The 23,683-nt window shown below is 34.6% G+C and overlaps 1 protein-coding gene across 2 annotated transcripts in view; it reads right to left on the bottom strand.

Moving 5' to 3' along the window:
• The window catches only part of KCNH7 (potassium voltage-gated channel subfamily H member 7), a 211,235-nt gene that overhangs the window by 22,907 nt on the left and 164,645 nt on the right, over positions 1-23,683 (bottom strand). For both annotated transcript variants that reach the window (XM_066190046.1, XM_066190047.1), the window contains 6 exons: positions 21,221-21,646; positions 17,074-17,473; positions 16,391-16,590; positions 6,245-6,497; positions 2,626-2,831; positions 4-103 (listed from right to left, as the gene is read on the bottom strand). In XM_066190046.1, the coding sequence (XP_066046143.1) occupies positions 4-103; positions 2,626-2,831; positions 6,245-6,497; positions 16,391-16,590; positions 17,074-17,473; positions 21,221-21,646 (1,585 nt within the window). The remainder of the gene's footprint in view (positions 1-3; positions 104-2,625; positions 2,832-6,244; positions 6,498-16,390; positions 16,591-17,073; positions 17,474-21,220; positions 21,647-23,683) is intronic.

Raw genomic sequence — 23,683 nt, 5'->3', positions numbered from 1 at the left:
TACCTTTCTCTATTTCACTTTGGAAGGACAATTTCCGTCTTCGTAGTTTGCAGTTATCTCCATCCGTATCATTGGTAGTTTGTGATCTTATTACAAGGTCAGACTTGATTAATGAAATATGAAACAAAATGACAGATTAGTCCCATCTAAAGAGGGCAGATTTGCAATAGGTGATTGACTGTTAATCATGTTCAAGCTTTAAAAAAGGCAATATTAAAGTCAGTTTGCATCAGCCTCTCCATCACCAGCTAATGAATGGAATTGCCCAAGGCTAACATTAAAAAAGTTTATGCAAATTGAGCAAAACCAACACTGTCATCACCTAATGGTGAAATAAAATTATCCTGATAATAAGTTTACATGGAAATACATGTGTTCATGTGTTATCAGCTTCTCTGAACTTGCACAGATCTGGTTTATGTAACCTTAGAGAAATTAATGAAAAAAATTAAATAACCTCTAACAGAGAATGTATACTATTTCAAGAAGTAAAGTGGTAATTGATTGCAATTATATTTATATTTAACTGATGATAATGATTATAAAGGTTACAGTTTGCAATGATTATAAAGGGTATATTTTACAATAAATATAAGCCTGACAAGCATTAGGCACTTTACCTCTCATTTTTTTAATCTTTCTAGACCCTCCCTTCCTCTTTATCAAATTTAGATCATTCAGATACTTATTTCTGTACCAGAACACAGTGCTGGTTTTTTCTATCTATCTTAAGAAGATTGCAGTGCTTGTTTTCCAGTAGGTAAAAGATGCATTAAACTCTTATTTTTCTACTTTAAGAAATCTAAAAATTAGCAAATATAACACCAGTTTTGCTCTTTGTGTATAAACCCATGGCATTGGCTTCAGCCTACTTCCCTTCCGCGTGCTAGTGAGGTTTCCCATACCACTCAAGTAAGCAGATTTGTCTGTGGGAGAAGGGCAGAGGGGAGCTGGGAAGTGTTTACATCATTCTCTATTCCCTTCATTGTAAACCTGGCAAGTAATGTGCTTCAGTGGTGGACCACTGGTAGAAAAACTGCAGGATGAAAAAGGTAATTTTATACAAATAAGAGGGCAGGAGCAGAAGTTGAGGCAGAAGCACCTATTATTCTGGTAACAAATTTAGATCTGAGTGATGTTTTGAAAATGAGAATGTGCTCAATGCTTCTTTTGAGGGATGATTTTCTAGATTGCAATACACAGTGGAAATTAAATGGAATTTCTAGAGACAAACTGTGATTTTGCAAGCTCAGAAGCATGGCTGAGCCTCTCCTTCCTTCCTTGTCTCTGATCTAAAGAAAAAATAATGATAAAACATTGATGACAATATAATTGCAAGAAATAATTGCTCAGACTTAAATCATTAATGTGGAATTATACTCAAGAAATTTTTCAAATATATGGACATTCAGTTTTAACTTAAATTTATCACTAGACTATACATTAATCGTGTTTTATTTTACATGTAATTAATAATTATGATCTTTTCAATACATACAAAGGCACAACTGAAAAAAAGAATATAATAGGTATTTTATTTCCAGAATGGTATTTTATTTAAAAAAGGTCATAAGAGAAAAAGTGACATTTCCTGTTAGAAGTTGTGTTTTTTTAATTTTTTTTTAAAAAAACAAAGATCCACACATAATTAGCAAAAATGTCCCTATGATTTACAGCCCAAAACTTAGTGTTCTTTTTCTCCTTTTTTTCTTAGAAGGCCTTTGAGGCTGAATTATGTATGTCAGCTCCTTTTCACTGAACCTCTGTCCTTCTTTAAGGAAGCCACAAAACAGCATTATCTCAGAAATAATGAAGTGTAAACCAGTCACTCTGTGGGCGGTGGTCCTTGCCTGGTGGCCAGGACTGGGGTGCCTGCAATCCCCTGGGGAAGCCTTTAGCATCAGCAGCACAAGCTGGGCAAGAGAATTTCCCCACTCCCCCTCTGGCCAAATGTCCACTTTCTTGCCCAAGTCAGATTAACCCTGTCAGTCTGAAATAAGAAACACTAGTAATATCTTGATTTTCCTGAAGATGTAATTTGTTCAAAAGGGGACACTTAGGACAGTCACTGTGGGAAAAAGAGACCAAGAAATGCCTGCAAATCTGAAGGTTGAGTGGAAGTTGAAAAGTCCCTTGTAAGTTTTTAGCCCCCTAGGAGGTAGAGTGCATGCCAAGATAAGGGAATTAAAAATTCATATTTGAAAGGCAATTAAATATTTTCTATTGCTAGACACAGAATGAATCTGGATAATCTGATTTATCCTTATTTTATGGATGCACAATTACATTTAGTGTCAAAAGTTCCCCTTGTGATGACCTAGGCTGTAGTCATCTAAAAACCCCATATTTTCCACAGCTTTAACAACCCCCCCCCCAGGTGAAGCCTTAATACTATTTAAATATAGAACCAAATCCTGTAAGATTAGCATCATCTGAATAATTTAATTGACTTCTGCTGAGTTTAACTGACTTCAGTAAAAGCAATCAGGTGAGTATATTTTTTTAATATAGGATTTTAGCTTTTCATTTTGTTAACCTTCATTTTTCAAATGTTATTTTCAAGGTTTTTACTGTGGGACAGATTTTGCCCAATATTAAGAAAGAAAAATCACTTATTATTTGTACCTTTGCAGTTTCATCTCTCAGATTAAAAGTTAGTTCCAGATTGGTGAGGAAGAGATCAGAAAATTCAGGGTACATATCCAAAACTTCTAGTAGATCTTCTCTCTGAATTTTATGTAAGTCACAGTAAGTTAAAGCTCTCACATCTGCATTTGACTTTCCTGGTTTTGCATAAAGATGTACCATCTCTCCAAAAATATCATTTTTCCCTGCAGAAAGAAAATTAAACAGAGATTATTATTTTAAACATGAGTAAGCCATTAAATTGAATGATGTATTTCTTTATCATAGTGGCATAGAATGCTTGGTTTCACATAAAATGATACAGTCAGATTATCATTGCACATATATAAAGAAAAAGCAGTACTATTAAGTATTAAAGGTGGAATTATTAAGATCAATGAAAATACATAGGCATTTAACTGGACTAAGTGAAAGCTTAATCACAATTTTTCTTCAGTTTCATCAAAAAATATGACTTGAGCAGGTTCCTTTGTTCCTTCTTCTAAAAGCATTATTTGGTGATTTTAATCATATTGTTATGATGGCAAAGGTGCCATTTCTATTGTTCAGTCCAGTACAGGGCTTGTCTTGGCCTATAATATCATTTTGTTAAGAATTACATGAAGGAACTGACCATACTTGGAATATATTTTAGTAGAAAGTTACTTAGTTTTTATATTTTTTTAAGGGGAATGCAAAACTTCCAAGATGCATGAGTTCTTTTGAATAAGCCCTTTAAACACATATGCCTCTGTTTTGATATCACTACAATTCATTCAATCAATATTGACGCATTTGCAATAGGTGTTTGTTAAGATTGTCATCCCTATTTAATTTCTCATTTTTGCCAAACTGTACCTAAACTTCATCAATGCAAAGCAGCTGCAGCCACAAACCAGTGAAAATATGCTCTACACTAAGGGTTTCAGGGTTACCTGCAAAATGGGGGTTGGAGAGGAACTAAGAAAACACTTGTGGTAAAGAGTAGTGATCATAGCAAGGGAGAAACAGAGACCAGTAAAAAAGAATACACTGGTGATTTTTGTCTCTGTTAAACATTTGTGCCTTTCACATTAGGTTACTAAAAATAGTTCCAGTTTTTCTATTTTCTAAAAAGGAAGTTGAAAATTGAGCTAAGAAGTGCAAAAGTTAATTTAAGGGCTGATTTACAGTGAAGATCTTGAACATGGGAAGATTAAGAGATAACCTGATTATATTGCATATAGTCTTTAGAGAGGAAAAAAATCACTTGTTATTCAATGCCTCTAGAATATGAGAAGGAAAGCATAGGAAGAAACAATAGAAAGAAATTGAAGCAAGATAAATTTATACTGGAAATAAAGCACACATTTTTAACAATAAATGTGCTTAATTATGGAAAGAAACTGCCAACAAAAGTGATCCTTTTTTCATCTCTTCATATCTTCAGAGCAAAACTTATAGTTTTTATTTCATAAAACACAGTTCATTAGATATAACAGTGAAAGATGTGCAATGTAACAGGAATCAGCGACAAAACAAAGGTTTTCCAATATAGTTGTTCTGCCCCAAATGTTTATGAATTCAGAGGCCCCTATTCAAGGCATATAAAACTTTCATTGCAATGAGAGTATTGACATGATTATTTATTAGTGTTTTTATATCCTCTCTGCAAAGCTGGAAGAGATAGTAGATTTCAGACATTGTGTTTTCTAGGTATTTGATGCAGAATTACTCTTGTGAGACCACTATTAAAGAAATTTAACACATCCACATCAGACACTGCTGATGATTTGAGGAAAGCTGGGGAGAAACCCAGCATTTCTCAGAACACTTTGATTTCTTTGATGATGCTAAAATCCTTGTTAAAGGTGAAAATTTCATCCATGCTACCTCTGTTGGACTACTCTGTTGTCCGGAGCACAATGCACTGAGTGTTTTTTATGTCTATTTCTGTGTGTAGGTTTTTCAGAAAGAGGAATGAACTAAAAATATTTGGCTAATTACTGATAAACTCTGTTAGGTTTCTGAGTGATTTCAATGCGGAGTTATTTTCCTTTATATCATCTATCCTTTTTCTGTAGATTCTTCAAAATACCACGGACTCACTCACCGGAGCCAGCTGTAGGCAGATTTCTACCTCATGGATCATGCAGCGGATGTGGGCTCAAGTTTCTTTTGGATGCAGCTGTGCACACCTGTCTGACCTGCCACTCCCTGGGAGAGTGAGGCTCCAAACTGCAGCCCCTGGTGTGGACAACTATAGGTGGGAAGAGATATACTGGCATGGCCCTGAAAATACCTGGGTTTCTGCCACAGTGTGAGAGTACAGGATCTGATGTGTATAACATGAAAAACTTGTCCAATCTACATCTTTGGCCCAGGAAGAAATTGATGAATCCATAAAATTGTCAGTTTGTCTTGATTGCAAGTGTAATAGAAATATTACAGAAATGTACATGTTTTTGATGTAAGAGATGAATTCCTTGATGAACCACATCACTCATAACCAGGGCAAGACTCTTACACAGTTAAGGAAAAACCCCACGGTGTTTTACTTGCATGCTCTCTACTTCGCTAAACCTGGCCTAGCTGATGAGCTGCAACAGCATGAGATGATAAATTATCTTGATAACACTATCTAAACCTAGGGACAGATTGCTTTAGGCACACCTTTGTTCTGCTCACATATCCATCCTCCAAAGTATAAACAGAATAATCAGTCAAAAGTGGGTTAATAGCAACATACTGCCCCCAGTCCACATCTTGCTTCAGCTGCTTTTCTGACTAAAGCTCCTACAGTGGCCAATTAACAGAAAGACAATGTATGAATGATATTACAGCTGGTATATGCTTCTGTACAGCAAAACCCTTACTCATCTACTCAATTGTTCTTTGCATGCTTATAATAGAATATAAAATTGGAGGAAAAAAAAATCTTTAGTCATGTTATGTGAGATTTTAGTTATTTTACTTTTCATATTGCTGTAAATAATGAAGTCTTACTGGTTTCACATAAGAGCTACCACCAGCTGCAAGGGAGATCCCAGCTGGAGTGAGCATTGTCCTGAGCCAACTTTGTTACGAAAAAAAACAGGTAACTCATCATACTATACAAACAAGAATGTGTTAATAAGAAATACAGGGGAAACACTGGTGTTACTTCTAGGTCAAATTAATCTGTTATTCTTTTGTTTTCCTTTATGCCTAGTGGGCAGAAACAGATATTTCCGAAAGTCTCTAGAAGACATTTTGAATGCCCAGAATAGATTGCTCCAGTCAGCAAATAGAGGAGTTTACATGTCTCAATAGCTTCATCACTGTTCAAAAACAGGATGGGCTTGACTTTTCATCTTGCAGCATAATCATAACTGGAATAATTGGTTACCTGCTTGCCTCAACTTGCAGCTTACCTTTTACCTAGGGATTAATGTGACTAAAGATGAATCTTTAGAAATCCAAAGATGTGGGCTCTTTGGTGCACATGAATTATTGCAGCAATGTAGACTTTTCTTCTTAAATTATTTCTTTGCTTGATTTTAAAAAATAGTAAGTATTCACAAATATCCTGTCCCAGGAGCAATAAGTATTTCTTTTGAAAATTTAACTTTTTTAATGTGCCTCATAATAATGTACTTACCAAGAATGGCTACAACAATGTCACTCTTAAGGATTTCAATGGAGCCTCTTGACACAAAATAAAGAGCAGTGAGAACATCTCCACAGTGTACTAAAGTGTCTCCAGGAGGTGCATGTGTTGTCTTAAATTTCATAGCCAAAGCTCGAAGACAGCCTTTACTGGCTCCCCGGAAAGCTTTGCAATTCTGAAGCAAATTTTGGTTGAGGTGCAGACAAATGTCAGCCTGTAAGCATTCTGGAAATCCCTTCAGGACCTGGAAAGACATGCATAAAGATTTCATGCGAATGCTATGAAAGTTCATTATATAATTTTTGTTTTCTTCCTGGTCAAAATAAAGAAGTGACCTACAAATAGACATGGCTCTAAGAGCTGTAGGAGTATTAAAATTCAGCAAATGCATAGTGTAATCTATATTGCAAAGCTTTTACATTGTGAGTACTCACATAAATACTAATCTATGTAATGGTTACAAAATATCCTATTAAGATTTTTTTCATTGCAAGAAATGGTATCAGGGTACATGAATGCTTATACTGCAGTAAAATAACAAGACAGTGAAAGGGGAAGTCTTCACTGAATTTCACTTATTTGGACTCACATATCTATTTCCTTTTTATCAATTGTCAAAGTACTACATTTATAATAAGACATGTTTTTGCTGAAATAACCATGATATTTGTAAAATGAGAGCTATCTGAAAAAGATCAGATATCTTCCAGAGAGAGAGAATTTTATTTAGATTTTCATGTTAAATATATTATACTTGCAAGCGTAGGACTTCAATTTTTATCAAAAAAAGCAACGTGACCTATTGAAACAACGTTACACAGATTTACATAGACACATGATTCATTCAGCAAACCACAGGGCTACTTGCTGTTGTCCTTGCTGTGCTCATCTTTTACTCAGAACAATAGGAATTTGCCTGAAGTAGAATCATGGGATTCCTCTTCGGTACCACGGCAACATGTTAATTTTGTTTAGAAGGAAAGAAGGGATTTACTTACAACGTGGTCTTTATGTGAGAGCTTTTCTAAGTTCTATAGGATAATACAACTGATTCTTTTAGAATCTATAAACATTTCAGACACTGACTTCATGGGAGTACTGTGAGTGACTCTGCATGCTGACACATCATGACACACAACCTTTCCTTGTTATATCCTGTTATATGCTGTCAGTGATGTGATTGGGTCATATGCTTTCCCTAGGGACAGCTACAACTGTTGCGTATTACTAAAGGCGAAATATGTACTGATGCTACAAGTCTTATGAATATGTGAACAGGACGTGTCTCTTTGTTAATAGAGCAGTCTATTATTTCATCCTTGTTTATCCTCTGCACTGTTTTTCTATAAATATGTAAACATTTCTGCATAGAAAAGATATATCCAAAACGCATTCACGTGTTGCTATTATAATTTCTACTTCAGCGCAAAAATTCCTGTGCACTCACTCTCATTGCAGAAATTTATTCATAACTCAGATCCCTTGCTAGTGAAGATAAACACATTTCTGATATGAGGCTTCTGTCCATACATGCCAAGTTATGTTTTAAAAATGAGATATTAGAACCTTTAACAGAATTGAAGTTTCCATGATTGCTAATGGAAATCAATGCTGTGAAATAAAAACCAATGTTTTAACACACACATATAGAATAATTTTTGGAGCCTTACAGCATTACCACATGAAATTTATACATCCTCAGAAAAATCCAGCATTCAGCAACACTAAGCAAAACAAAATATGATAAATGAAAAGCTTCTGTGGTGCCACTGTTTTCAGTATCTATCACACCACTAGAAATAGCTTAGTATCCAGTTATGCCTTTAAATATAATTTAATTACATTGAAATAAAAAGGCTGTAGGATGTAGGAACTTATTTACTGAATGATACTGAAAAACTGAGAAACAAATAGGTTCATCATATAAAACAAGGAGAGAAAAATCGTGTTTATTTTGACATTGTTCTCTAGTCATGTGAGTATACAAGACCTATTTTGAAATAATTTGTTTGCTATGTATCTATCTGAATACAGTTTAGAAGAGGTCCATTTTTTTTAGAATGGGAAATAGGAAATGTATTTTGAATTCAGAAGTACTTAAAAGTGTATTTGAATTGTTAGGAAGACAGGAACATTTAGAATACACTTAGAATAAATTGTTACACTTAGAATAAATAGTTTTAATTTGTCACATCAGCTGTTTATCTGATTTTCAAGGGATTGTATTTTACCATTAAGCAAAACCCATGCAGACCATGTGTGTTGGTTTATATTTCTGAAGATACTTTGGATATTCCCTTATATAAACAATTACTTTTATAATTAATTTATAGTTATCATGAAACTGTTCTAAAATCATTGCATATCAGTTAATAGCTATTTAAATGCCAATAACATCTGAAAGATACCAGCCTCTTTTCAAGCATCTGCAAAAGTTCCTGCTCCATGGAGCTTACACTCTAAAGTAGTTTTATACATCAGAGAGGAAAGACATCTACTTTTTAATATCACTGTTTCAAAATACCCCAAAGGAAGACTAAATAACATTGGTTTCCAATGGAGATTACTCCATTAATACAAGTTTAGAAATTCAAGAAAGAAGCTAATTTGAAGACAAATTTTTTAAAACATCGGCAAAACCTACATTATGAAAAAGAGCTTACCATATTGCACACATTATGTGTAGTGAGGTGTTTAATCTAAGTCCAGTAGCTGACACAATAAGGAATTTGGTGTTTCTAGACTAAGTTTTACGCTGTGCAGTATAGACAAAATTTTGCCAACCGAAACTCTCAATTATTTGTTACATTCATTCTCATATTCTGATTTTCATTACTGAAATTGTATTGAAAATTATATTATAATGTGAGAATCAACATCAGATTTGTACACACAGTGCCTATAGGAAATAATAGAAAATCATCCATACAGTCTTCGAAGTAAAAAAAAAAAAAATTGACAATTGTAAAACTATAACTGCTCTTTAATAACATTATTATCAATGAAAAATTCAAAACTAATGAACGATTTAAATACAGATTTGAGTTTCAATTGTTCAGTTCTCTCCTAACATACTTCTACTATTATGCACAATATCTCCTCAGTTGTGATTCCACAGGGCCCTGGTGAGAAAAATCTTGGATTCTCATGGTTAGAATCAGAACTCATGCATAGTCCAAGAAATACATACAGATATTTTTAAAAAGACACGTAACAAGACGTAAAATCAGCTTTAGCCCTCGCCCCTTTAAAAAGTAAAGGAAAATCAGTTAAGATGGTGTGATTAAAGGCTGCAGTTGTCTGTTATTGATAGTTATCAAGTCCAAGTTCAGTTATCACTTCCTGTTTGGAAGAAAACTTACTGCACATCAGATAACGTTGGTTTATCTATGTGGTATGCTTACAAAGGCGGATAACATCATCCAGAGAGATGTAAAACATTTTACATGGAAGAAGTGACTGAGGTTTCGTGAGGATAGTAGGGACATGATTCACACTGCCTTGAAGAATGTGATCTTTTTATGAGGAGAGGGAGTCCAGCTTCATTAATTTCTTTTTTCAAGATGACAGCAAGGTATCACTTACACATTTATCAGGCACATTTTTGACAACAGACTTTGACACATCTTTATGCCCTAATCGCAGGGAACAAGCAAATGTTTGGGGCAAAGATAACCTTGGGTTTTTGGATAAATTATAATGACAATTTTTAGATTTTTCTATCCTCAGTTCTGGAACAGGTATTGATATATGTCACACAGAAAAATATTTAGAAAGTATCTAACCTGAAGCAAACCAGGATATAAGCTACAATAATTTTCATTAAACATGGATATACCACATTCCATACCAACAAAACCACAGAATGATTGAGGTTGGAAATTATCTTCTTGTTGGAAAGATCATCTGGTCCATCCTCCCTGCTCAAGGAGGTCTACCTAGAGCTGGTAGCCAGGGTGATGTCCAGATGGCTTTCAAATATCTTCAAGGGCAGAGATGCCACAATCTCTCTGGGCAACTTATACCAGTGCTCAGTTATCCTCACAGTAAAAATGTGTTTCCTGGTGTCTGGTCGAAGCCTCCAGTTCCAGTGTGTGCCCATTACCTCTGGTCCTGTCACTGGGCACCACTGAAAATTTGTTCCACTTTCTTTACACCCTCCATTCAGGTATTTGTTCACATTGATGAGATCCTCTGTGAGCCTTCATTTCTCCCATCTGGCTGAACAGTCCTAGCTCTCTCAGCCTTTCCTAGTGTGAGAGATTCTCCAGCACTTGCAGTCTTAAAATCAAAGATACTTCTCTAATTCTGCGTATAATTTTCTGTTGCACATTTTCTCTGCTGAAATATAGGTGGGATCAAGCAGCAGTTGAAGAGAGCACAAGAGGGCTCTTGTGTGTTGTGCTGTGTTTGGGGCATGCTGAAACTAGTGACTAAGGCTTTCTTGTCCTAGAACCAGTCAGAGTTGTTTCTGAGTGGCAGGTGCCCAGAATATAGAGGGAAAGATAAGGGGTTACTCCCAAGAGTATCTGAGAATTTAAGATGCCATAAACTGAAATTTAACAAAAAATTAACACTGCAAAAAATGTGAGCAGCTGAAGGTACAAAGAGGCAGGAGTAAATTCACTTTCTGTCATGACCACATACTTAATATCTATTTGGTTCTCACCTGCGTAAGAGAGTTCTCGGGCTATATTGACATTGGCATCACTAAATGCTGAATAAAGTTCTCAAAATATATGAATATTAAAATCTGAACTTTATGTTAAAATTTAACCTTTTGTTTTAGTTTGTTCAGAAAGAATGAGTGAACTTAATTAATTCATATATTGGGTGAAATAACCTATGTATTTAATTTTCATCTTTTTGCCAGCCACCTAATTCTAAGACTAACCTGAGATGCTATGGCTGCACAAATTGCGCTGCTTAGATTTTGAATTAGGATTTCTGTCCCCCAGTAACTGTTTCCTCTAATGGAGAATAGTGTGGGATTTAGTTCTGTCACAAACATTTGACTCTCGCAATTTAATAACATCATCTAGGCTAAACATTTCTGTAATTCAGCAATTTTATTGCTAGAAAGAATTTAGTATTTACTATTCAATATTCCAGTGACAAATAATTACAGAAATTAAGTATTTCTATAACTAGAAGGTTGAAACATTTCCAAGGCTTTCAGCATTTAGAAAAGAAAGAACAAGGTCACAGGTGGCAATAATTCTGCTCCAGAAGCTCGTGGGCTCCACATAGAAGAAAGAATATACCTGAAGAATCCTCTTCTTTGCATAGAATGATTTTTTTTTAATGTTCTATATGTTTCCTTTCAACAGTCGAGAGAGAAGGGAGTATGTGATAATGAGCTAATTCACCTTTCAATGAGATTGAAGCCTGACAACCTTATGAAGAACAGGATCTTTTGTTTTCAATCATTGCCACAACACAGATGTTTGGCATCTTTATGCTGGAATTAGTGAAGCTGCAGTGGATTATTCTTCTACAGTCTTATTACAGTTTCTGAGTACATCTGAAAAGTGATATCTGAGATACAATACATTGATGTACAAGGAAGACAGAAAATTATTTCAGTTTCTTCAACTGTTGACTCACTTACCAAGAGAAAAGTTTTAAGTCTGTAGAAATTAAAGATTGTCCAGATCTGCACATTTCAAAAAAATATGATAGTTGAAAAATTAATTGGTCTTGTTTTTGAGATTTTAGACCCAAAAAACAATGCACTCAGAAACTGATCATTTGAAATAGATGGGCATTCTTGAAATTATTTTTTCTCTATGAGGTCTTATTTTCTATAACTCAATTCAGTTTAGGTAATCACATTTTTTGAAGTTGTCTTTTTAAGAAAATGAAAGAACAGGTTTATGGCTAATCATAAGGTACTTCCTGGCTGGTTTATATGTCATGATTTCTGTTCTGACCTAAAGGAAAACAGCAGTACCAAGTTCCAACATGATTACATGTTCCCTCAGTTTAGCAATTTACTGCTAGTTTTTGTTCCAAACACATCTAATTTTCCCTAGCCTTTTGATGGTACAAAGAATTTCTCCTTGCTGTTTTTGAAATTTTAATTTACTTTTCTAATAATCAGCTGCAAATATATTAGGGGCACTGGTTCTATGGATAAAACTAGTTTTGTTGTATGAAGTGATCACAGTGGGAGGAAAAGCAAGAATAAAAAAAGTAGTGATGTCAACCAGGTATTAGCAGGCAATTTCTTACAAAAGAAGCCTGTTCAAGGCAATGGTGAACCTGCCCTTTTTTTGCTGCTATAGAATTGCTGGCTCAAAACAGGTGTGTGCTGTACCATACTTGCATGATCACAGTGGCCAAGACAGTTATCACAACAGTAAAATTAACCATTTGCTTGGGTGCTTGCAGGAGAAATCATACATTCATTTATAAAAATTCTGACTTGCTCTCCCCTTTCATCCTATTGGGCAAAACCCAAAACAAAAAGACGTCTGTCCCACATCCAAAACTGTAATTAATGTTTACATTGGGCTAAACACTTTTCAGCTTGTCCCAGTTAGTTATTTCTTCAAACTTTTTCCAAATGTAAAATAAACCGATAAAGCTATTCAGATGCACAGAAGATCCATGGAACGAAAGGGTGGGACAGGATTGTAAAAAATACATGCATAACTTAAAGAAATATCTCAAACACTAAATAACTAATTTTTTTAGGGTAAGCATCATAGGCATGCTATTATCAGTGCTGGACTGATAACATAGGAATAAAAGAGGAAAAAGAAGGCAAAAAGAATTTAGGAAAACAGAACAGGATAGTTAAAATATTACAAGAATTGGAATCTTTGGGACTGGTGACATCTTTCATGAAACAATATGCAATATAAACTTTTTTTTTTGTAATTTGACTTTGCCAGTGTATATCACAGGGACATGATTTAAATTATGCTTATTCTATAGACTCAAGATTTTTATCCAGATTAAAATCAATCCCAAATCCTGTTTATCCAGCCCATGCATAATTATGTGGAACTGTTTTTAACCAAAATACATTATGTAATGGAATATAATAAAAATATGTAGAAATGGAGCAGAAGGGAGCAAATGAATAAATAAACAAGGTCTCAGCATATTTCACTTGCAGGTCTCTAAAGCTAATTTTAGGTTTAACCATTTCAAATAAGCACTTGATAAAGTATTATCTTCTGTTTTGCAATCTAAGGTGTAGAATTTTTTTAGAAAATCAAGTTTAGTCTTAGTGCACTATTACTCCAGAGATTAAAAGAGTTTCTGTTTAATCTATTTTTTTATGTTTTATATGTTTTATTTTCCACTTTACCTGGATTCTTAAATATATTACTGAGGAGAATTTAAAGCATCTTTTGAAATACATTATCTATGTTATATCTATCTATCTATCTATCTATCTATCTATCTATGTGTGTGTGTGTGTGTGTGTGTGTATGTTGCATGTACATATATATATATAAATGTAAATTATTATGCATTTCATATTTCAAAGGAGAAAGAGGACTACATTTCACTTTTTTTCAGCTTTCAGTCATGAAATGAAAAAAAAAAAAGATATTGGATGAAATTCTGCCTTCAGAATTTGCAAAAACTTCCAAATAAACATGGGCAGGAGTCAAACACATTTGTCCAAGGACAGTATTAGTCCTTTTTTCTGTAAATGCAAATATTCCATGCAAAATTAACTAAAAAAACACATGCAAGTCCAACTCATATGCACATGGCTAATAGCCAAGAAAACTTCATTGGTGCGTGTGTTAACATGCATATATGGTTTAAACCAAGAGCATTCACACAAAGGAAAATGCAGAATGATCAGCAGCATGACAACTTTGTCAGTGACATTCCTACAGAGCAACTATTTAACGCAAACCAATATGCACATGACCTTTTTTGGGCAGAGAAGCATGACTTGAGTTGTGGGGTAAAACAGTGATTAATAAACATGGTTAGATAAGCATTTTTTAATGTCTAATTTTTAGAAACCATTTTGCCCCACATCTGATCCTATTACGATTATTTCCCTTTGCTATCTACCCCTTCATCATGCAAAAAGTTACAATTAAAATTAGAAAGCATTGAACAAGCTCTAAACTCAACAGATAACATGGATATTCTCCACACTTTATACTGGAATTAAATTTGATATAAATACCTCCTGCTCTTACCAGTGGGTGGTGTTATTCCATGTATTTAGGTGTGAAGCAGACAGGAAAGAGATAAATCTTTCATAAGTACAATGAAAATCACACAATTCTTATATTATCCTTGTACTAAGTGTAATACATTCAAACTCTTAAAGGAAATAAAGTGATTGACATAGAACTTGAGGGATAGAACTGTGAACAGAATAAGTAATAAAATACAACAAAACAAGATACTAAATTGAGGGTTTTTCCACACTTTATTTAAAACAAATCCTCCATACTGCCTCACAATCATATTGCAGAATACGGGCTATTTAATCCATTTAGTTGTTATTCACATTAATTACAAATCCAAGACTAATTTCCATACACCAGTTTCCAAATTATGCAAGTTTTCATGTGACAGCCTCCAGTTATAGTTACTATTTCACGTGAACCAGGTTTTTTTAATACATCCATTATTGGTAATGAATTAGTTAAGGCATATATGATTTTGTAATATCTTCAGAAATAATTCAGTGAGCTACTTTAGGCATAGGTTGGACACACCTGCAGCTTAGGGGCCTGATCCTGTACAGTGCTGAGTACCTCACAATTCCATTGCCATCAGAAGGAATTAGGGCTATTCAGTGCCACACAGGATGAAGCTACTGATGCTGCCTTCCACTGCAGTAATCCCCAGCAGAGGTTTATACAATTGTCCTTGCCCTGCCCTGGACATATTATCCCTCTGGAAGGGACACGTGGAAGTGGCAGGTGAAGCCAAATCTATTAATTTTCTATTGTATTTTAAAGATCTGCTTTACTTAATGGTAACCATAAAGTCAAACTTTCAGTGATTCACCTTTATAAAAGATTTGAACCAAGACAATTGTTTCTGTTTACTGCAGAAAAATGTAGTACTGTGACAGTCATTCAGAAGTGTATGTATAGATAACACATGAAAGCTGTATGAATGCATGTCAAAATTCTGGAAGTTAATTTCTAGTTAAATTGTTACAAAAGTGCATAGATTTTCTTGTTCTTTACAGCTTTCTGGAGAGTTCTGCAAATTTTATAATCTCCAGCTCTGAATAACTCTGGAAAGCATCCCTACAGAGACACAGATTCACAGGTCCTTATGATGTACAATGCCCTCGGTGTCTTCAAAGTGATGTTGACTTTTCAGAAAAAAAGTTTCTATCTCCAGAAAATAAGACAGAGACGTAGATGCTAATTTTTGCTCTCTAGCAGATTGTTATTTCTTTATAGCTAGCCATGTGTTTATAGAAGAAGAAATTATAGGGGCTTTTTTTATCTAAACCAGAAAATATGAGTGTGATTCCTCGTCAGTTCCTAGAAATGAGTTTCTGTGGATGGCTAAATGATTAGTAGTACTGTGCTGATTTTCAGTGCAGAATTACGTGGTTGTGAATGCAAGTGAATTACTTTTCAGACTATCACGTGATTCTAATATTTCTCTGAAAAGAGCAGCTAAACCTGCCTGCTCTTCTCTTCAACTCAGTTGCAATATACCTGTTCTAGATTACATGGAAGCATTATGAAAAAGAATTGATCTCCACAGGTTTTATAGAACAGTAACTCTGTAGATATCAATACAGGTACTCTGGTTTGGAACTGGAAGTGGAAAATTAGAGCAAAATAAAAACAAAATTCTGGAACACCTGTATCTGAAATAAGAAACCTATGACTTTTTTTTCTCTATTTAAGTTTACAGAAGTCACCTGCAGTTATCAAGGTTTCCTATACACAGTGAGAATTCAGATTTCTGATATACCTGGAAATAACCTAGGCAGTGAAATGCTTGTGTGCCAAACATGTAGTGAGTGGCTTGATTGCCATTAACTGAGATATAGATCCACCTTCTTAAGCTTGTACTTTTACAGCTTCTAAATACTAAAGACTTACAGTGTCTTTCTAATTTCTTATGAATTTATCTATTCCTCAGCATCTCTGCCTGAAAAACAGATGAACATACCATGTTCATGTCAATGCCATTGGTGTACGTCCACGCGTGCTGGAAGTATTCCTCCAGGCGCTGCCGCAGAGGGTTGGGGATCTGATGAAAGCGTATGAACTCCTTCACTCGCAGCATCTGCATGTGATACCGTGCAGTTCCCGAGTAGAGTCTTTGGATTATTGCAGATACGTTTCCAAAAATGCTAGCGTACATTAATGCTGGATTAAGGAGAAACAAAACTCACTTAAGTCATAGCATTGGGCTTTGCAGATGGGTACGGCTAAGTAAAAGTTAAGAACAAAGGGAAGAGTTAAAAATGTAGGGATACATTTATAAGTTTAGTTTTAAATAGAAAAATAAAATATATTTATAAATATCCAAATATGATAGGCTATAATTTCATAAATCCACTCCAAACTCACCTTCTTACCTTATACAGGATTTGCTTACAGACACTGATATACAAGACAAATATTCTGACAGTTTGAATAACAGATCTTGAGTAGTCAAGCAACTTGATTACTTCCTGACACTGAATGAGTCACAACATATTTTTGCATACAACATTCCTTTCCCTAGGAATTTGCCCTTCCGGCTGCATGCTTATAATCTTATTAGTTAAGAATGTTAAGCCATTTGCTCAAACACAGAGAGAAAAAAAAAAAAGAAAAAAGATTAAAATCCATGATAAAAATACTTACAGCCAATCAACATGACACAGATGGAAAAGATTTTCTCTGAGTTGGTGTTTGGAGACACATTTCCAAATCCTACACTTGTCAGACTGCTGAAGGTAAAATAAAGTGCTGTAACATATTTGTCCTTGATAGATGGTCCAGAGCTTGCATCACTCTTATTGTAATGCTTTCCTAGTTGCTCTCCTAAAGAATCCAACCAGCCAATCTTGTGAGCTAAGTAAGGTCTTTCTACATTTCCAATGGCATACCAAATGCAAGCAAGCCAGTGTGCAATTAGTGCAAATATGCACATGAGGAGCATCAGAACTGCAGCACCATATTCGGAGTATCTGTCCAATTTTCGTGCCACCCTCACCAAACGCAGCAGTCTAGCTGTCTTCAGAAGGCCTATTAATGTAGTTGTCTGTAAAAATAAGATAGAAATTAATTTTCTCTGTTAGCAAATGTATTCTCATAAATAATAAGAATGAATAAACCACTACAAATGTCATTATTTTGGGGAATCAACACAAAAAGTAGAAGAACCCATTTCAATGTTATCTTAATTTAATTTTCTTTAAACTATCAATTTCATAATAAAATCAGCAAAGAAAGAAATGTATATTTTAAATCAAGATATATTGAAATTGTCATTATATGCTAAATACCCTTTCATGTTGAGTATTTTACTTGATCTGAACTCTTAAGTTGACCATAATGGATTTAATGATCCAATAGACTAATGATTTTTTAACATGATAAAATCTGTAAGTTATTGGAACTGCTCATAATTATATGACTGTCCACACAGGTAATAAGTATTCTTGAACAAAGCTGTGTGACTGTATTTGATCCTAACTTAAAAACAAGAGTCTTTCTTTGCTGCATTTCTCAGTGAACAACTCAATAAATAGTTCATATTTTCTGAGTAAATGAGCAAGAGGATAATGTAATGGCAACACTCCTTAGTTCAGTTTAATACCCCAAATAATAAATTCAGGGTGAATTTCTCATTGCAACATAAGGAAGGTTAATTACCTCAGTAGTCTGAAAGATCAGACCCTTCAAAATGCTATGCCTAGGCTGAGATTCAGAAGCATGTGAATATTGTGATTAGGTTATTTTTTTGTGTAAGGTAGATCATGTTTATGATCCCTTAAGAAAAGCTAAGTTTTTATTGGGGTGTTTAAAACATTCTGTTACAGATGTAGTCATATCTCTACGTCATGCAAAAGACTGCATAGTCTCACAGTGCCCCTTAAATAGATCAAATAGTCAATTGTGAGTCTACAATATGTCAACACTGTTCTACCCCATTCTTAAAATAAAACTTGCTAATATTATTCATCCTCAGTGTCAATCCTCTACTTAGGTACACCAGTTTGAGCTCTGGAGTATGCAGAAGTATGAAAACTTCATCTCTTCAAGGGTAAAATCAGCATGAATGAAACTAGATATGCTTAAATATCTTTAATATCTCTCCACTTTAATACAGTGGAGAGGCTTTAAGACTAAAATACAACCAGCAGCAGAGGTGAAAAGGATGGTCTCTGGGTTTTGATGTGCCTTATATGCTGCCCACTTCTCAGCATTAGATGTACTCTTCACATAGTAACAGTACACCTCCCATGTGTCCCTTGGCCAGGGACAGAAGTTCTTGGTTTCAGGACTACGTCCCCTGTAATGCAATTTTGTTGGTGTGATGAAATGCTTTGATCAGAACAACACCCAAGGAGGCAGGGTCCTACTCTATCAGTTACCTTACCCCATCTGGGGCCAACAATAAATGTCTGCAAATAGCAATCTGATAAATGCTGCTCTCTTCTCTGGAAGCTTGCTTCTCTGTTTTCATCATACCTATCTGCTGGACTACAAGTTCAAGAATAGTTGAATAATCACATCAGAATCTTTTCATTTCTCTTTTTTCCTCTCCATCTACTAATTACTTTTATCTTCCCAAATATCAAGGAAGCCACCTAACTCTTAAAACACACACACAAAAAAGAGAGTTATTTACTACCAGACATCATCATTTTGATCTTATTAAGCAGAAAAAAATAATTTAAAATTAAATTATTTCCCTATTTTAGAAATTGGAAAGTTAACGGTCTGACTCTTGCTTTCTTATGGTTGAAAAAGTACGTCTCAAATAGAAGCATTTGGATAGTGCCGTATGTGGTATTTGGATTATTATCTCCTGCCCTTTCAACGCTCCATTTGATATCAAAGTGCTTTAAAGCTGCATGAGCACACATGGAGCTCTCTTTAGGCCTTATGTTGTTTAATAAAAAGACGATTCAATACAATTTTTCACTGGGGATCTTCTCTGAAGAATCTTTAGATAACAAAAAAGAGCCATTTCATAAAAAAGATAACCCTTATGGCTGAAAAAATTCTATTAAATGGAAAATGCTCCATTCTGTCATTTTTATATTTGCCTCTTCTTGCTAAACTATGAAAAAAGGGATCATTGGTGAAATATTATACTTAGCAATGTAGGAAGACAAACTGCACTAAGTAGCAGCTTGGAAAGTGATTGACATATCCAATATCATGAATGAGAGGAGGTATGATTGCATGGTGAATGGAACATAATCTATATAGCATCATTGCTGCTTAGAAAAACAAACCAGTTTTTCCAGGCAGAGAAACTGGCCAATTACTAGATTTCGAGGGAATAAAGAATCAATTTATTTATACCTATAATAGTGAAAAATCATTGCATGGTCCAACAATTTCTGTTTCAACTTCCACATTTTTATTTTTTTCTACTCATCTGCAAGAATGCACTTGTTTTTTACTGTAATCTGTAACTTTATTTTATATTAAAGTTATCCCTTTAGCATGCCTTTAGCACCTGAAACTTTATTCTTAAGAGCATCTTTAACAGGGGAGGTGTGGAAGAATGATGTTCAGGGGCACTCCTTCAATGAACTTTGGAATTGATCCCTGTTGTAATCCTTTATGTTCCACACTTCTAATCACTGAAAATAATTTTTGGCAATGACAAGTGATCAATGATCAGAAAGGGATGCAGACCATGCCTGAAGGGGAATGTTGTACTCTGAGTTAGAAGTCATGTCATTATGCAAATGTTTGTCTTTCACGTCTGTGCTTTCAAAACCACAGAAAAAGTTATCTGCAGAAAGATGGGCATCTGCCACAGATAATGAATGCAAAAGATGATCAGATTGTCTCTTAAATCTCTGGGCTTTTTAGTCACCTTCTGAATAAAAAAGTTCTCTTCTGGTAAGAGAACTATTACTACGTTCCCTCTGTCCTTATATTACTCTGTCTCTTCTTAATGCTTTCCTTAATAACATTTATTTTTAATGCATGGTTTTATCTCATGTTTCTCTAGACTTTTCATTTATCTTTTGCTTGGTTTGCTGCTTTAAAAAAAAACCCAACAAAAAACCAAACTTATGCATTCTGTGCATCACAAAAAAATCAAACCCGATTCTCTACTTTTTAGAAAAAAAATACTATGATTTTATCCCTTCTTAAATTAAATAAAATTACTTCGAAGAACTGGGTCAGGAATCTAGAATATAGCATATATTTTCTATACCTTTGGGCCAGTTTTGGATGCATATATTGAACAGTTTTTTACTCTATTGTGTAGATAGATCGTGCCTGTCAAGGTAATCTCTTTTTCCTTCTTTTGATAGTCTACATTCCTGATAAAATTGAAAACAGCCAAATCTCTTTGATAACTAGTATAGTTTATGCTGCAACTAATCTGTTTTCTGCTCAGTAAATGTCTGATCTAAACATTTAGAACAGAGGAAAATTATTATAATGATGCAATGCCAACACAGCACTTATATGCAATGTGAGCAGTTTTTAAAAAGTAAGGAACAAATCAAAGCAGCAGTTCTTAAATAAAATCATTTGACAAAGTCATCATACACAATATATTATTTCTAAAGAAAGCATCAAATATGGTATAAATGAAAAATAATAGCTGAAACATTCAATGTTTTCTCTTATCAATAGAAGCCAATATTGTACATTATTCTAAGAAGGAAGATTGTAGTTTAACTTTAAAAGATGGGATGGACATACTAAGCAGCCTATTAAATGACAAGCAAAAAACCTTTAAGATACACAGAATACCATTGTGAAGTAATAAATTAAGATTTAAAATTTCTTATTCATTTAAGCTTACCTCTTCAGAGCCAGAGCCAAAAATCAGCAGGTCAAAAGGTATTGCAGCAACCATGTCAATTAGGAACCAGCCTTTGAAGTAGTGAATTGCTATTTTTGCTGGATCGCTTACCACTTCTTCATTCTGGTTTACATATGTTGTTCTGAAGTTTATTAGAATGTCAATGATAAACATAATATCCACAATTAAATCTACAACATTCAGTGGGCTGCAGGAATATCCACACTCTCTCCTCTTCCGATCCTCACTGTCATTCAGAAGGAAAGCAGCAGAGTAAGGGGTGAATATGGCGGTGTATATGACCAGCAACAAAATGAGCCAGTCCCAGACGGCTTTGAAAGGACTATAGTGCAATATAGTAAACTTGTTGATGCGAGGTGTCTGTAGTTTATATTCTGGTAGAACATCAGCCCCTAAGGATAGGACCTAGAATAAGAAGTATACCACATCAATAATCAGACAGTGTATCTGCTCCAACTTCCAGTAAACATAGCATACACAGGACAAAAAGTACTTCATTGTAGTTTTGAGGATTAAGCTTCAATTGCTTAGTGTTTTGGCAAACTAACTTTCTGTGAAATTCATGATGTCTGCCAGGTCCAATAAATTCATTGACAATTTTGTACAGTAGGATGATTCTTGTCCCCTATAGCAAACATTGAGGCATATCTTATATCCATAAAATCTGTATCATTAAGCATGTCATCAAATTCATTTATCCACCATATGATAACCTTGCCAGCCTACTCATGGCCAGTGCATGACTTTTCTTGCATTGATGTAGTGTTTTGCTCCCAAAACAAATCTATTATCATTGGCTTACATTCCCTACAAAAGAATGCAAGTTTACTCTCATTAGAAAGTGTAGGAAACCAAAAATAAACAAAAAAGTTAGAGAAAGATCCGTTAGAGTCCTTGACAGCTATCTACACTTTGAATTTTGTAGTGTGAAAAACTTTCATGCATAGACGCATTTCACTGTGGCTATAGTTCTAGTTCAGCTAAAGCTGTAACAAAGGATACCACAGGGCTATTGCCTTTTGCTCCACTTCTACTTTTGTCAATGCCTAAAGCCTATTAATCCTTTAAAAGTATGGATTTGTTATCTGCTGGTGTTACCTAAGTTGGATTTCAATTTTTTTTGGTAGGATTATATTTGTAAGCACTGCTAATTTGCTGGCTCTGGAAGCTGAAATGTTTGCTTTGTTGCAAAGAGCAATCATTGTGTGTGCACCAGATAAAACAAATTTCCTTTGGCTGCTCTTTCAGTCTGACCGAACTCTGACATGAAGGAACAAAACCTTCAAGGATAAAAAAGGTAAATTATATTTTGTCTCTATTCAGTGTTTTGGATTGTCAACAATGATGCTAATTATTGCCTTCTGTACTGCAAATGATCTCCAAATCCTATGGGACTCAGAACACCACTTCATTTTACACAGACCAGTGAACAAGCATCAGATGGTGACAACCTTCAGTTATTACCCATTTGGGCAATATTCATGTTCATGAATATTTTTCTACCTTTTTCTACCAGTTACTTCTGCTTATTCCTTATTCTCCTCCTATTTAAAAACAATTCTATTTTAAAAAATTAGTTATTTCAAAAGCTATTAAAATGAATAATTCTACTCAAATGAAATGATAGCTGGAAGAGGATATACCTTTCAGTGATATTGTCTGCTTATATTGGCTTTCTTTTTACAGTTAGTACATTGGGACTTGAGATTGCAACTTGTTCAAGACTGAGGGAATCCATCCTCCTCAAACATGATCTTATGAAATTCTAAGGGTCACCACACTCTTCTTTGTTTAAATTTCTGACAGAAACTGTTGCAAAAATCTTAGATCCTATCCTTAGTTGTCTAAGTAGCACTAATCTTATTCAGTCAAATTCTACTCTGAAAATATTGCCAGAACATGAGGGTTAATAACCACTCCTCTTTGAACTTGAAGAAAGAAGTGATTAAGTCATCCAAAAGAATACACGTTAGCTTCAAGCACCCACTAACCACTGTGCTGAGCTGGTGGTAGAGGCTGTTCATCAATTTTTTGTACTGTTACTAAGACTTGCACTTAACTAATGGTGCTGGCTATTTTTTTATGCACATTAAAACATTACACATTAGCTGACAGCAAGCTGAAGCATTGCTTGGTCTCTTAAGCAGTCTTAATATTTTTAGTCCCCCACCTGATGAGTTGACAAGAAATGTTTTCTTAGTATTTGAGAACAGTGAGTATATGTGCCAAGTGAACTGCTGTTTTAAAATTTATATCACTGTTCTCCTGCTGGATTTTCAGACAATGAAGAAAATGGATTAGGCAACAAGGACAGTAAAGCTTATTTCACGTTTCTCTCTGTTGCTTGAAAATTCTAGAGACACTGTGCTTCATTTTAGAGCAACACTTGATGTCAGTTAGACTAATTCCCCTGAAATCTGACTCCTAATCTAATTTTAGTTA

This window comes from Chamaea fasciata, unplaced genomic scaffold (assembly GCF_029207755.1).
Source record: "Chamaea fasciata isolate MVZ Bird 193981 ecotype frontalis unplaced genomic scaffold, bChaFas1.0.hap1 SCAF_8, whole genome shotgun sequence".
Lineage (NCBI taxonomy): Eukaryota > Metazoa > Chordata > Aves > Passeriformes > Sylviidae > Chamaea > Chamaea fasciata.
The sequence above is the reverse complement of the archived record's forward strand: the minus strand, read 5'-3'. Positions and strand labels throughout refer to the sequence as shown.